Source organism: Eptesicus fuscus, chromosome 6, assembly GCF_027574615.1.
Source record: "Eptesicus fuscus isolate TK198812 chromosome 6, DD_ASM_mEF_20220401, whole genome shotgun sequence".
Lineage (NCBI taxonomy): Eukaryota > Metazoa > Chordata > Mammalia > Chiroptera > Vespertilionidae > Eptesicus > Eptesicus fuscus.
The window spans coordinates 17,329,626-17,344,723 of NC_072478.1; the positions used below are offsets into that span (position 1 = coordinate 17,329,626).

General features: G+C 52.5%; 2 protein-coding genes across 2 annotated transcripts; both read left to right on the plus strand.

Annotated features, from left to right (window-relative positions):
- The first annotated feature begins 2,634 nt into the window (after positions 1-2,634).
- On the plus strand, positions 2,635-6,395 carry NXNL1 (nucleoredoxin like 1). The gene is made up of 2 exons (XM_008156421.2): positions 2,635-2,960; positions 6,077-6,395. Exons 1-2 carry the CDS (start codon positions 2,635-2,637, stop codon positions 6,393-6,395), a joined length of 645 nt encoding a protein of 214 aa, XP_008154643.2.
- Positions 6,396-8,770: 2,375 nt separating this feature from the next.
- TMEM221 (transmembrane protein 221) lies at positions 8,771-14,483 on the plus strand. Its single transcript, XM_054716822.1, has 3 exons — positions 8,771-9,090; positions 9,993-10,078; positions 14,014-14,483. Exons 1-3 carry the CDS (start codon positions 8,771-8,773, stop codon positions 14,481-14,483), a joined length of 876 nt encoding a protein of 291 aa, XP_054572797.1.
- Positions 14,484-15,098: the final 615 nt, after the last annotated feature.

Below are 15,098 nucleotides of genomic sequence, written 5' to 3' on the forward strand. Positions count from 1 at the left end.
ACAGCCACCGACTATTTCCCAGGATACCATGGGATGCCTGGGCGGTCAGTCCCTCTGCGGTCTCACTGGACTCAGCCACTCGGCAATATTCTTTCGGTGGCTGGGCTAGAGGATGATATGTGTGGCAGGTGGTGCTGGCTGCTAGCTGGGCATCTAGTTCTCCAGGTGGCCTCTCACCCAACAGACTGGAAAAGGAGTCTGCAAACCTCAGCTCACAGGCCAAAGCCAACTCGCCACGAGCTAGGAATGGTTTTTACATTTCTGACTGGTTGGCAAAAGTCAAAAGACTAATATTTCATGACACATGACAATTCTATGAAGTTCAAATTTCAGCATCCGTAAATAGCATTTTATTGGAACGCAGACACATAAGTTCATTTACATATTGTCTAGAGCAGCTTTGCATGACAAAATTTAAAGTTGCAACATGACTATATGTCCCACAAAACTGAAAATAATTATTACCTGGCCCTTTAAAAAAGGCTTGTTAACCTCTGGGCTGCACTGGCTTCCTTGTGTTAACCAACTCGAAGGGTTCACAGTGTGGGCGGTGCTCTATTCAAAGAATGAGACACGGGCCCTGGCCAGTGTGGCTCAGTTGATTGGAGCTTCGTCCTGTTCACTAAAAGGTGGTGGGTTGGATTCCTGGTCAGGGCACATACCTAGGTTGTGGGTTCAATCCGTGATGGGGGCGAGTGTGGGAGGCAATTGATTGATATTTCTCTCTCACATCAATGCTTTTCTCTCTCTCTCTCCCTCCCTCCTCTCTGTAAAATAAATTTAAAAATTAAATCAATAGCCCAGCCGGTGTGGCTCAGTTCGTTGAGCGTTGACCCATGAACCAGAAGGTCACCATCTGATTCCCTGGCAGGCACGTGGCAGATTGTGGGCTCCATCCCCGGTAAGGGGCTTGCAGGGGGCAACTGATTCTTTCTCATATTGGTGTTTCTATCCCTGTCTCCCTCTCTCCTCCCTCTCTGACATCAATAAAAATATATTTAAAAAAGAAAACTCTGCCTTATTTAAAACTTTTAAATTTAGCCCTAGCTGGTTTGGCTCAGTGGATAGAGCGTTGGCCTGTGGACTGAAGGGTCCCAAGTTCAATTCCGGCCAAGGGCATATGCCTGGGTTGTGGGCTTGGTCCCCAGTGGGGGGCGTGCAGGAGGCAGCCGGTCAGTGATTCTCTCTCATCATTGATGTTTCTCTCCCTCTCTCTCTCTCTCTCTCTCTCTCTCTCTCTCTCTCTCTCCCTCCCTCCCTTCCTCTCTGAAATATATAAATATATAAATATATATATATATATATATATTTAAAAAATTAAATTAAAAGGAAAGACACGTGGTGTCACAAGGTAGTTTTACTTACTTGCAGCAAGTAAAGGAGACAGGGGATTCATATCCAAAGCTCTGTGTCCCCTAAGGAAGGCTTAGCTATTGGTTTGGGGTTTTTAAAATATGTTTTTATTGAAATCAGAGAGGAAGGGAGAGGGAGAGAAAAATAGAAACATCAATGGATTGAGCCCGCAACCTGGGCATGTGCCCTGACCGGGAATCGAACCGTCATCTCTTGGTTCATAGGTGGACCCACGCTAACCACGGAGAACACCGCTGGGCAAGGCTTAGCCATTGTTTATATACACTATTTGGTTAATCACACATTGATTTCTGGAAAAGGAGTTAATCACACATTGATTTCTTTGCACTTGGCTACAATTTATCTGGTTGGGTTCCTGTCAAGCTCATCCTGTTTCCAGCTGTCTGCCAAACACTGTGTGTTCTACATTTTAACATTTAGTAGTAACGTTTAGAGCTGCCCAGACCTTGAGACCCTTGTCCTATCTAATACTGGGAGCATCTGGAGAAAGCATTCCAAGAGAGTGACAGCGGGAGGTGAGCGCAATCCTGTAAACTCACACCTCCTGCCACATTCTGTTGATCGAAACAGGTCACAAGCCAGCTGGGATTCAAGGAGAGGGGAACTGGTTTCCATCTCCTGAAGGAAGGGGCTGCAAAATACGGTGGCCATGATTTTCCACCTTGCACATCAGGGGACCTTAAGGTGGACCGTCCAGACAGAATTCAGGGGGCGGGGAGTCATCTTTATTTTCATTCACTTCTCACTGGAATCTAGCAAGCCTCTTAAGCCTGTCAGAGCTGGCATGGGCCGGTCCTGTGACCCTTTCAACCCGTGGAAACCCAAGGTAATTTCACATCACATCCTGGTCACGGCAGACACCTCAAAATACCACTTATGCTCATCTCCACGTGGAGATTGCAGTGATTAGTGGAGCCCCGGTGAATCGGGATTGCTTCATGTGTTCCTGAAGAAGCATGTGTTTTTACATCGCGTAAGAAAAAGGTTTCATACCATAGGTCAGTCTGCTGGGTTTCCTTTGCGCTCCTGGGCATTTTTTAAAATGCGTTTGCAGTTATCCCTTGAGAAAGGGCCCTCGAAGCTGCCCTCCGCCCTGGGAGGCTCTGCAGAATCAGGTCAGAACCAGGTCATGGCTTAGGCAGATTAGCGAGGCCCGGAACTGACCTCCTAAAGATCCCTAATCCCGGGACAGCAGCCAGCCAGCAGGCCCAGGGCCACACAGGTCCCTGCACCCTTTCCCGGGCCCTCGCCAGGGCTGCCATGGCCTCCCTGTTCTCCGGTCGGGTTCTGATCCGAAACAACAGTGACCAGGACGAACTGGATACAGAGGCGGAGCTCAGCCGCAGGCTGGACAACCGACTGGTGCTGCTGTTCTTCGGCGCTGGGTCCTGCCCCCAGTGCCAGGCCTTTGCACCGATTCTCCGGGACTTCTTCATTCGGCTTACGGATGAGTTCTACGTGCTGCGGGCAGCCCAGCTGGCCTTGGTGTACGTGTCTCAGGACGCCACCGAGGAGCAACAGGACCTGTTCCTCAAGGACATGCCCAAGAAGTGGCTCTTCCTGCCCTTCGAGGATGACCTGAGGAGGTGAGGTGGGAGGGGAGGTCAGGGAGGGCTCCCTGGAGGAGGGGCTGTTTCTGCTGAGAGTGAAGTATTTGTTTTATTGTTGACGGTATTACAGATGTCCCCCACTTTCCCCCCCTCCACCTACTCCCCACCCCATTCCAGGCCTTCACCACACTATTGTCTCTGTCCATAGGCTATGCATATAAGTTCTTTGGTTAATCTCTCCCTGCCCCCCTCCTCTCCTCCCCTCTGAGGTCTGTCAGTCTGTTCCAGGCATCCATGCCTCTGGACCTATTCTATGTATTGTTCTTTAGATTCCACATATAAATGAGGTCATGTGAAATTTATCTTTTTCTAACTGGCTTATTTCATTTAGCATAATGGTCTCCAAGTCCATCCATGCTGTTGCAAAGGGCAAGAGCTCCTTCTTTTTTACAGCTGCACAGTGTTCCCTTGTACAAACGTACCACAGCTTTTTTATCCACTCATCTGCTGAGGGGCACTTGGGCTGTTTCCAGATCTTAGCTATTGTAAAAAAAGCACTGCTATGAACAAAGGGGTGCATATATTCTTTCTGATTGGTATTTCGGAATTCGTAGGATATAATCCCAGAAGTGGGATCGCTGGGTTAAACGGTAGTCCATTTTTAAGTTTTTGAGGAAACTGCCGAAACCGGTTTGGCACAGTGGATAGAGCGTCGGCCTTCGGACTCAAAGGTCCCAGGTTCGATTCCGGCCAAGGGCTGTACCTTGGTTGCGGGCACATCCCCAGTAGGGAGGTGTGCAAGAGGCATCTGATCGATGTTTCTAACTCTCTAATCCCATCTCCCTTCCTCTCTGTAAAAAGATCAATAATAAATATATTTAAAAAAATATATATTAAGTTTTTGAGGAAACTCCATACTGTTCTCCACAGTGGCTGCACCGGTCTGCATTCCCACCAGCAGTGAATGAGGGTTCCCCTTTCTCCACATCCTCGCCAGCACTTGCTGTTTGTTGATTTATTGATGGTAGCCATTCTGGCAGGTGTGAGGTTTTAATTTGCATCTCTCAGATGATTAGTGATGTTGAACATTTTTTCATGTCTATGGGCCATCTATATGTCCTCTTTGGAGAAGTGTCTAATCAGGTCCTTTGTCCATTTTTTAAAAATATATTTTTTTTTATTGATTTCAGAGAGGAAGGGAGAGGGAGATAGAAACATCAGTGATGAGAGAGAATCATTGATCGACTTCCTCCTACACACCCCACACTGGGGATGGAGCCCACAACCCCGGGCATGTGCCCTTGACCGGAATCGAACCCAGGACCCTTCAGCCCACAGGCCGACATTCTATCCACTGAGCCAAACCAGCGGGCTGTGGCTATTTTAGAACTTTTCCCTTTTCTGCAGTAAGCCTTTCACTCTTTTTAAACCCCAACTTTTTATTATGAAAAATTTCAAAAATACCAAAAAGTTGGAAGAAGCACACAAGGAAAACGCTAGGCCATTGCTAACATTCTGCCATATTTGCTGTATCTGCCGGTACACACGTGCGAAGTTTGTGCTGAAACATTTGAAAGTGAGCTGCAGACTTCGTGACATTTTCTGATTTCATTCATTTTGTTACACAACAAAGTTGGAAGTTTCTGGTCATGAAGAACTTCATTCTCCACCCAAGATTAGTTTGGACATTGGCTCACTCCCACTGCCCTCTGCAGCTGGGGAGCGGGGGCGGGAGGGGTCCTGTCCCCAGAAGTGGCAACATTGCCCTCCCCCGAGGCAGAAATGCCAGCTGCCAGGGCATCGTAGAAAAGGCTGACCTTGTTTGAGGCACTCCTCTCAACAAACAGCTGGTAACTGGAGAAAGTGAGCCGGTTCTAACCCTCCATCCCCACCCACCCACCCACCCACCCGCAGGATTGCCAGATATAGGATGCCCAGTAAAACACAAATTTCACACAGACTATGAATAATTTCTTAGTATAAGCTTGTCCTACATACTACATGGGACATACTTATACTAAAAATTATTTGTTTATATGAGATTCATACTTTACTGGGTGTCCTGTATTTTCACTTGCTGTCTGGCCACCTGCTCCTGTGGGGTTTCGCAGGTGTGCTGTGTTCTCTGTGTGGAGGCTGGAAAAGGGCCACCCAGGAACCAGGGGGGCGGGAATTAAGAACCGAGGGTGAGACGATCTCCCTCTGGAGAGCACTTCGGGCCTTTCCCTCTCCTCTTCCCCACGTGGGTTAGCCTTGCCTTTCTCTCTCCTAAGCCAAAGGGCCCTTCTCTGCCTCTAACTTGTTTCCTGAGCCTACGCAGTCCAGCTGGCTCGCTTCTGCTACTTCTGTAACTTTCTATTATAATTTGGAAAAATAAAGAAAGAACCGTGGGTGATGGGCCCAGTCTGGCTCCCTTTACTCCACGCAGACTGTGAGGGATTCTGGCCTAGATATAGGTCCTGGATCTCCTGGGGCTGTGGATGGTTCTCACCAGCTTCCTCCTCAGACTGGAAAGAAAACGCTGTGACCCTGTGGGGCCTGCGTGATCCAGTCAGCACCCCAATGGGCTGCGCCTTCTGCCTGGGACCCCTTCCCCCAGCTCCCCCGCCCCTCCTCCTGCAGATCTCAGCTCAAAGGTCACCTCCTGGGAGAGGCCCTCCCAAACCTCCAGCCCCTTACCCACACTTCTTTACGGCATTTATCAATATTCATGCATCCCTCCCCGCATTTCCGGAGTGCCTACTCTGCGTCCCACACTGTTTAGGGCTCTGGGGACACCGGTGAGTAAGAACAGAACCCCGCGCCCTGGCGAAGCTAGTTCTATTGTGGGAGAAAGGGAGAGATCGCCTGTGCAATGTGCTGGGTGCTGAGAGGCCCCGAACAGCGGGGGGAAGGAGGTGCTGCAATGTGAAGTTGGGTCTCCATGGGCAGAGGTCTGGGAAGAGTGCACAGGTGGAGCGGACAGGAGACGGCCGGTGCCAAGTCCCGGAGATGCGAGCGAGTCTGGGCTGTCGGAGGCGCAGCGCGGGGCCCCTGTGGCCTGGCCTGCCCCGGTCCCGGGCTCCCCCAGCGCCCAGCCCGGGCAGTGCACACCGGCCGTTCAGTAGATGCGGGGCTCCCGGCTCGGGGCCACTGACCTGCCGGCCCTGCAGGGACCTCGGCCGCCAGTTCTCGGTGGAGCGGCTGCCCGCCGTCGTGGTGCTCAAGCCGAGCGGGGACGTGCTCACGCGCGACGCGGCCGACGAGATCCGGCGCCTGGGCCCCGCCTGCTTCGCCAACTGGCAGGAGGCGGCGGAGGTGCTGGACCGCAGCTTCCTGCAGCCCGAGGACCTGGACGACCCCGCGCCGCGCAGCCTCACCGAGCCGCTGCGCCGCCGCAAGTACCGCCTGGACGGGGCGGGGCGGGGCGCACACGGCCGGGCTGCAGGGGGCGACCCCGGGCCGGAGGGCGGGGCCGGGGAGCTGTTCTGACCTGGGGGGCGGCGGGGAGACCAGAGCGGGTTCTGTAATGACACCTCCGAGGAGGCGGCGGTGGGATCGGGGGTTCTGACCCCCTGGTGGGGCGGGTCTATGGTGCGCCCTCACCCCTCACCCCTTACCCGTGGTGGGTGGGGCCGGGGGCTACTCTCAGTTCCCCAAGGTGGAATCAGAGATGAGGACAGCGGAATCAGACGGCCCCACAGGGTCCGTCCGAGGGGAGGGCCCATTGTGAGTTCTGGCCAGAGGTGGGGCCCCAGCAGGAGGCCCTAGCAGGGAGGCGGGGAGTGTAGGGGGGAAGAAAAAGTCCCGAGTTCTCCAGGTGGCGGGAAAGGCCCAAGGGGAGTGGGAAGGGTCTTTTGTTGTTGTTAATCTTCACCCCAGGACATTTTTTCCATTGATTTTTTTTTTTTAAGAGAGAAAGGGAGGGAGGGGAGAAAGAGAGAAAGAGAGAAAGAAATGGATGTGAGGCACATTGATTGGTTGCCTCCCACCCGCGCCTGCATCCCAGGTACTTGCCTTTGACCAGGGAGATCCTTCATGGGCAGATGCTCTACTCACTGACCCAGGCCGGTCAGGGCCGAGAAGGGTCTTTCTGAGGCCCAGGGTGGGAACTGGAGGAGTCTGTCCTGATTCCGCGCCCCCTCCCTACCCCCCTCTGCCCCCCCCCGCCCCCACACACCCCCAGGTGAAGGGTGGGACCTAGGGCAGGACGGAGGTCTGGCTGTGAGACACCCTCTCCCAAAAGGGGGCAGACCCAGGGCCTGTCCTGTCCTCCAGAGGCCGCGTCTGAGCCTCCCGTCCGGGTCTCCAGAAATGTTTTTAAGACCTGGGTGAGGTGGAATGGTTACTGGGTCCAACATGGGAAAATGCAAATAAAATCGAATAATCGTGCTGAGCACGCTCAGCCCATCTTCCATGAAATGAGATGTCCATGTTGTGGAATTGTGCACCTGAAACCTGTATAATTTTGTTAAGCAGTGTCACCCCAATACATTCAATAAAAGGGGGAAAATGAGTGGTCCATATATTTATTTAATATGCAAGACTACAGCAGTCCTTTATGGTTTATACGGGATGCATTTCAATACTTGGTGCCATGGATGCTGGGGTCCCGAATGTTTCTGGAGAGACAGCAGAATCCTATGTAATAAAGAGCTAATATGGTAATTAGATCGAACATCAGAACGACAGTCCGGACGACCTTCCGGACGAAGCCGGGGCTTCGAGGGGCTGCAAGGGCTGAGCCCCTTGCACAAATTTCGAGCATCGCGCCTCTAGTAGAGAAATAAAAAATCAAAACTCCCGTCTGGAGCCACTTCCTGGCTGTATGACTAGGACAGTCACCTCCCGTCTCTAAGCCTCCTTTCTTTCTTCTGAAAAATGACACGAAGGCTAGGTCCTATCTGGCAGGTCCGACGAGGACTGGAGCTATCTAGGCGCCAGGAACCTCTCGGTTTTGCCTCTGGCGCCACCTGAGGGAGGGATGGTGAGCCAAGTTTTCGGGGAGGGGGGGGCGGGGCGGAACCAAACATGTAAATGAGATGTAAACCCCCTTCCCTGCGCCTAATCTCCAGAAAAGTTGGGACGCCGCTGCTCTGGGCCTGGGAGGCCTGGGGACTGGACTAGTGAGCGCCTTATTTTATTCTCACCCCTAACCCCCCATCTCCAGGTGAGGACAACGAGGATCAGTCGGCGATGCCGCCGATTTCAGGTTCCAGCCAGCTTTCCCTTTGTGGACCTCAGTAAGCCACCTGTGCATGGGACCCTGTGTGATAATGGCTCTTAAATTCAGTATATCTTAGAGTGGGGTGCAGGTTCATCTGCAGCTTTTAGAAGACAACGGTTTTGTGGGGGTTTTATTGATGAGAGAGAGAGAGAGAGAGAGAGAGCACGCCCTAACCCGAATCCAGCAGTCAACTTCTCTGGTGTCCCAGAGGATGCTCCAACGAACCGAGCCGGGCCGGGGCCAAGTTTCTTTTAAAAAACAGCAATGAAACAGGTGCTTAGGCCAGAGGTGGGGGTACTTTAGAGACCTCTAGGGGTCCCTGCATGGAACTACCACGCCCTGGCCCCTCTTGGGGGGCCACCCTCCCCTTGTCGGCCCCGCCCCACGCCGGCCCCTTCCCGCCAGCACCCGGAGCCGGGAGGGGGCGCCCGCAGGGTCCTCCAAAGGAGGAGAAAAGACCGTCTCAAGTTTTCGCAGAGCTTCCTCGTCCCCAGTGCGACCTGTACCCCGAAGCTCCTGAAGTCACCCCAACTTTCACACACCCCTGCGGCCCCGCCCCCTTCAGGACCCCCGCCACCCCCAACTTCCCTGTCCCTGAAATCCTCTGACTCCTCGACTGCCCCGGCCCGCCCGCCCCGCCATGGCCCGCTCCTACAGCGACCGGGTGCTGGCCGCGATGATCCTGCTGGGCGTCCCGGCGGCCGTCTTGGCGGCGCTGGGCGCGCAGCTGCTGTTCCAGCTGCAGGCGGGCCGCGCGGAGCTGCGGGGGACGCGCGCCGACGGGCTGGGTCCGGAGCTGGGCGCGGGCCCGGGGCTGCCCGAGGACGCGGCCGGGGCGCTGCTGCCGCTGGCCGCCGCGCTCGCCGCGCTCGCCCTGGTGCTGAGCCTCACCTGCCTGCTGCTCGCCGCGCTCTGCGGCCACCTGGGCGCCGAGCTGGCCCGGGGGCCCGGCCCCGGCAGGTAGGAGGACTGGCCCCTCCGCCCGGCCCGGGGCTGGGCGAGCCCAGGCGGGCCACTACCCCTCTCTGGGCCTCAGGTTGGGGGGAGCTTCCCTTCCTTCCCCCATCCCTTTATCATCGCTCCCTCCACCCATTTACCCTTCCCTCCTCCCTCTCTCCATCCCTCCTCCCTCTCTCAATTCTATTAGTTGGAAATTTATAGCAGGTGAAACTACTGCTGCGACCCCCCCCCCCCCCCCACCGCCCGCTTTACATATGTGCCAGCTGAGGCTCAGAGAGGGCCAGGGGTCGGCTAGCTCTCTGGTGGAAGCTCTTGTCATTTAGGGGGCATTAGGCTCTGAGTGCAGAAAGACGGTGTGTGTGTGTGTGTGTGTGTGTGTGTGTGTGTGTGTGTGTCAGGCTTAGGGTTGATCAGTGATGGATGCATGGATGCATGGATGCATGGCTTAGTGGACGGATGAGTTTATAGGGCATGGTTAAATGTATGGGTATATGGTTGAATAATCGACAGGAATGCATGGGTGGTAAATGGTGGTGAACATTTACCTGGAACAGTGGTCGGCAAACTTATTAGTCAACAGAGCCAAATATCAACAGCACAGCGATTGAAATTTCTTTTGAGAGCCACATTTTTTAAACTTATATAGGTAGGTACATTGTTATCAACCTAATTAGGGTACGTACTCCTAAGCTGGCCTTTGCTAAAAACTCGAGGGGCCAAAGAGCCACATGTGGCTCGCGAGCCGCAGTTTGCCGACCACGGACCTGGAACAATGGATGGGTGTCCAGGATGGATCCTCACACAGGTCTTGTTTCCCCCAAAGCTGGGCCCCTCCCTCCCGCCCCAGCCTTCCCCACCCAGCTCCACCTCCTGAGCCCTTTCTTCCTGCCCCCTCTGCCCAGGAGCGACTGGTTTTTCTATGACTGCCGCCTCCTCAGACATGTGGCCGTGGGCCTCTTCTGCTGTGGGGTCTCCGTCTACTTAGCAGGTGCGTGCTGGGGGACAGGACGTGGGGTGCGGGGGCCTTGGGTGGGAATGGCCAGGGTTAATGGTCCCATAACTGGGGTCAACTCTGGAGCCACCCTGCCTGTGTTTGACTCCTGGGTCTGACACTTTCTCACTCGGGGGAGGGGGGCCTTGGGAAAAGTCCTTCTGTGCCTCAGTTTCCTTATCACTACAATGGGATGATAACAGTTTGTTGCTTCATAGAATTGCTGAGAGGATTTTGAGTAAAGCCCACAGATGGCATCTGGCTCCAGTGGGGAGCTGGCGGGGGGGGGGGGGGGGTGGGGGAGGATTCATAAATGGTACCTGTCTTCAGAACACTCCTGATTCATCAGTTTTCTACGTTTGGTTTTGAGCAAAACTTTCTATGTCCTTGATAGTTTCAGGAGATAGTTTCAGAGGTTGGCCTTAACAAGAAACTGTTTTGGTTACAAATATAACTTCCAGCTCAAAAATGGCTTAAGGAGCCGGGGTGGGGGGGAAAGATACACTTTATAAACCAGAAATGCAATTTAAAATCCCCAAACATGAAGGAGAGTAAAAACAATTAGCTGGGTGCCAGAGGACACATCACCCTCTTTTCCTCCCTGACTATTTTTTTTTTAATTTTTAAAATATATTTTATTGATTTTTTACAGAGAGGAAGGGATAGGGATAGAGTTAGAAACATCGATCAGCTGCCTCCTGCACGCCTCCTACTGGGGCTGTGCCCGCAACCAAGGTACATGCCCTTGACCGGAATCGAACCTGGGACCCTTCAGTCCGAAGGCCAACACTCTATCCACTGAGCCAAACTGGTTTCGGCTCCTCCCTAACTTTTAATAACTTAGATCAGTGTTCTCACCCACACCTGCTGGTAAAGGCATCAAATCATCAAGTTTCTTTAAAGAGACTCCTGACGTGTTATATTTTGTTGTAATCTTGACAAATGTTTAGGAGACACAATTAAAATACGTATTTATGTGATGCGAGCCTAGGGCTCACTATGGGAATTTGTATGTAAAGTGCAGGGAACTCAGCTTAACTTTTTTTAAAAATATATTTTATTGATTTTTTATAGAGAGGAAGAGAGAGGGATAGAGAGTTAGAAACATTGATGAGAGAGAAACATCAATCAGCTGCCTCCTGCACACCTTCTACTGGGGATGTGCCTGCAACCAAGGTACATGCCCTTGACTGGAATTGAACCCAGGACCTTTCAGTCCGCAGGCTGACGCTCTATCCACTGAGCCAAACCAGTTAGGGAACTCAGCTTAACTTTTGTTGTTTGGCTTAATAAAATGCTCCAGATATGGGGTGTGTTTGTTTTTTTTAAAGAGAGTGGAGCCCTAGCCCGTTTTCTCAGTGGTTAGAGCAGTGGTTCTCAACCTTCCTAATGCCGCAATCCTTTAATACAGTTCCTCATGTTGTGGTGACCCCCAACCATAAAATTATTTTTGTTGCTACTTCATAACTGTAATTTTGCTACTGTTAATGAATCGTTATGTAAATATCTGTGTTTTCCGATGGTCTTAGGCTCTACAGCAGCGGGTCTCAACCCACAGGTTGAGACCCACAGGTTGAGAACCGTTAGCAGGGTCGCCTAAGACCATCGGAAAACACAGATATTTACATAACGATTCATAACAGTAGCAAAATTACAGTTACGAAGTAGCAACGAAAATAATTTTATGGTTGGGGGTCACCACAACATGAGGAACTGTATTAAAGGGTCGTGGCATTAGAAAGGTTGAGAACCACTGGGTTAGAGCATTGGCTCTGGGACTGAAGGGTCCCAGGTTCGATTATGGTCAGGGGCACATACCTCGGTTACAGGCTTGATCCCTGGCCCCGGGTTCGGGGCGCATGCAGGAGGCAACCAATAGATATGAGATGTTTCTCTCTCTGTCTCTCCCCCTCCCTTCCACTCTCTCTAAAAATCAATGGAAAAAGTATCCTTGAGGGAGGATTAACAACAACAGCAAAGAGAGTGGATGGGGTGACCAGTGTATCTGAAAAGACCAGCGGATTGTTGGCCTCAGGTGTGATTGAATCCAGCTGCTCAAATGAGGCCATCAGAAATGCCTCTTGCTTCACCTCTTCCCCTTAGAAAGATGCCTGTATCCGTGCTTTCGACAAAATGCCTACAACCTCCTATCTTTTCATGAGCCAGCAAACATGTTGGAGACTTAGAGAATAAAATATCCTCATTTTAAAATCTGAGAAAACTCACAAAGGGAAAAAAAAAAAAGGTAACTGTCAGTCTCATCAAGCATTAGATTAAGAATTCGTTCAGCTCCCATTTAGAGTCTTTCTGAGGTTAGGAGACCTCACTTGGCAAGAATCCCCCAGTATGGCCAGTCAACCCTCCATTCATTGCTAACCAGAGCCAAAAGAATTATAAAGACCTTTTCAAAAATATTCAGAGCTCTAACCGGTTTGGCTCAGTGGATAGAGCATCGGCCTTCGGACTGAAGGGTCCCAGGTTCGATTCCAGTCAAGGGCATGTACCTTGGTTGCGGGCACGTCCCCAGTAGGGAGTGTGCAGGAGGCAGCTGAATCAATGTTTCTCTCTCATTGGTGTTTCTAACTCTCTATCCCTCTCCCTTCCTCTCTGTAAAAAATCAATAAAATATATTGGGGGAAAAAAAACTGTTCAGAGCCGCACGCTCTTTCTCTCCCTTGAGCACACCTCTGCCTGCCCCCCTCTCCTTCCCCAGGCGTGTCCTCTCTTTCTTTGTCCTGGGCTCCAAGGGTCCTCCTTTTGCCTCTGTAACTCGTTTCCTAAGCCCACATAGCCCAGCTGGATGACCTCTTCCACCTCTGTAACCTTCTAAATAAACTTTCTCTTATAATTTGAAAAAAACAATTGTTTAGAACGAAAACGTCCTTGCCCTCACTTTAATGTCATATACAAGGTGTCATCTTCAAAAGCAAGAGTACAAAAGAAGGCATAAAAACACTCCCATAAGGTGCCAAGAAAGCCTCTATCAGCCCTCGGCTTCTCTCACACGTTCCACAGGGGTGGCAGTAAGAAAATTTCTGGGTCTCAGATCCCAAGCAAAAGTCTTAGTGCTGACCTAATTGGCTGAGCTTGGGTCATGTGAAAGCCCTGCACCAATCTCTACAACAGGGGTCCTCAAACTTTTTAAACAGGGGGCCAGTTCACTGTCCCTCAGACGGTTGGAGGGCCGGACGATAGTTTAAAAAAAACTATGAACAAATTCCTATGCACACTGCACATATCTTATTTTGAAGTAAAAAAACAAAACGGCAAAAACACCCGCACGTGGCCCGCGGGCCGTAGTTTGAGGATGCCTGCTCTACAAGATGCTCTGATTGGCCACGCCTAGCACTAGACAGGTCACTGAAGCCACAGGGGTGGGTCAGAGCTTCTAGACCAGCCTCCAGGGGACAGGGACTGGACTGGCAGTTCTCAATGGGGCTGACTATGCCCCAGGGGATATCTGGCAATAGCTGGAGAAATTTTTGGTTGTCACTCAGGGCGGGAGAAAGGTACTATTGGTGTCTAGGGGGCAGACACTGGTAAATGTTCCCACAGTAATCAATGGCGCCAACTGAATGCTGGACGGAGTGACAGAGAACCAGGTAGGTCCTCAAGGCCAGGTCACCAACTGTCTTGGTCAGATTAGCAAACCAAGGCTGTGATTCGATCAAGGCCAATGACAGGGAGTCAGAAAACCTGAGATCTGGGTTGTTTTAATTGTGGTAAAGTGCACATAACAAAATTCACCCTTTTGTGGTAATATTGACATCATGATGATATATTTGTGGGTTGTGAGAGGATCGATGAGTTAATCCACGTGTCTGCCGAGTTGGGCAGTTTTGAATGACTGCCCCCCTCTTTGGGAAGCTCTCCCAGGGCTTGGGGAGCAAATGTTTGTAGACTGAGTAAATGGGAAACATTTCCTTCCTCAGGACTGTCCATCTATGCTCTGCTGCTCTTCGAGATCGAGGCGGGAGCAGCCGCCGCCTCCATCCTCGGCTTGGGCGCCCTGGCCCTGGTGGCCGTGCTGACCCACTCTCTGCTCCGGGCGGCCCAGGCCACCCGCCGTGGTCTCCGGGAGCTGTCCCCACCGCACTTTGAAGATGACCCTGCCCGCTCCGCTGAAGTCTCCAAGGCCAGCCCCAGGGCTCCGCCCCAGCAGGGTACCCACCACCAAATCCCCTACTCATTCTGCCCAGAACCTGGGGACCCCCTCAGACCCTCAGTCACTGCCTCAATGCCTGCAGCTGTGGGGGGTGCCCGGGAGAGCAGCCTGTCTGCACCCTACATGCACCGGACACTGCTGGTCGGCGGGGGGCACTGGGAAGGGGTCACCCATGAGATGCGCAGCATGCTGGGACACAAGCCAGGGGGGTTGGGGAAAGATTCCACACTGGTGTGAGCTCAGGGGTCAGGGGTGGAGAGCTGGTGTCAGGCAGCAGAAAGAGCGCTCTGCAGAGATCAGTCACAGTAGCAGTACAGCTTGGTTTCTCGTTCAGTTCACAGCACCCCTGGCTTTTGCCCTCCAAGTTGCCTCATGGCACAAAATGGCTGCCAGGGCTCCAGCCTTCACATCCTCATTCAGAGAGAAAGGCAGAGGCCAGGGCTGGCTCAGCATCTTTCCAAAGTCTTCCTGGGAGGCCTTGGGACCTTTCTGCTTCTTTCTCACTGATCAGGACACGGCCACAACTTGCTGCAGGGGAGACTGGGAAATGTAGCTACGCAGACAGACAATGAGGATCTGGGATAGGCAGGAGGGGAGGGTGGGGCTCAGGCAGTGGTTCTCTAAATGTCTCCGTCCATTTTGCAGATGAGGAAACCGAGGCCCAGAGAGGGGCAGTGACTCACCACGGGTCCCCCGGCCAGTACTGAGCATCAGAGCCAGGTCCTGTAACCCCCATGCTGCTGCCAGTGCCAGTCTCTGCGACTCCTTCCAGTCTGGGAGCATTGGAAAGCTTTGTGTGCAGAGCTCAGAGAAGCCCAGGGCCACAGCAGCCCAGAAGGGCTGCACCCAGAC

Coding starts and splice junctions, on each gene's coding strand:
- NXNL1 (XM_008156421.2), top strand. CDS start 2,635: ATGGCCTCCCTGTTCTCCGGTCGGGTTCTGATCCGAAACAACAGTGAC. Junction 2,961..6,076: donor TTCGAGGATGACCTGAGGAG/GTGAGGTGGGAG, acceptor CCGGCCCTGCAG/GGACCTCGGCCGCCAGTTCT.
- TMEM221 (XM_054716822.1), top strand. CDS start 8,771: ATGGCCCGCTCCTACAGCGACCGGGTGCTGGCCGCGATGATCCTGCTG. Junction 9,091..9,992: donor CGGGGGCCCGGCCCCGGCAG/GTAGGAGGACTG, acceptor CCCTCTGCCCAG/GAGCGACTGGTTTTTCTATG. Junction 10,079..14,013: donor GGTCTCCGTCTACTTAGCAG/GTGCGTGCTGGG, acceptor TTCCTTCCTCAG/GACTGTCCATCTATGCTCTG.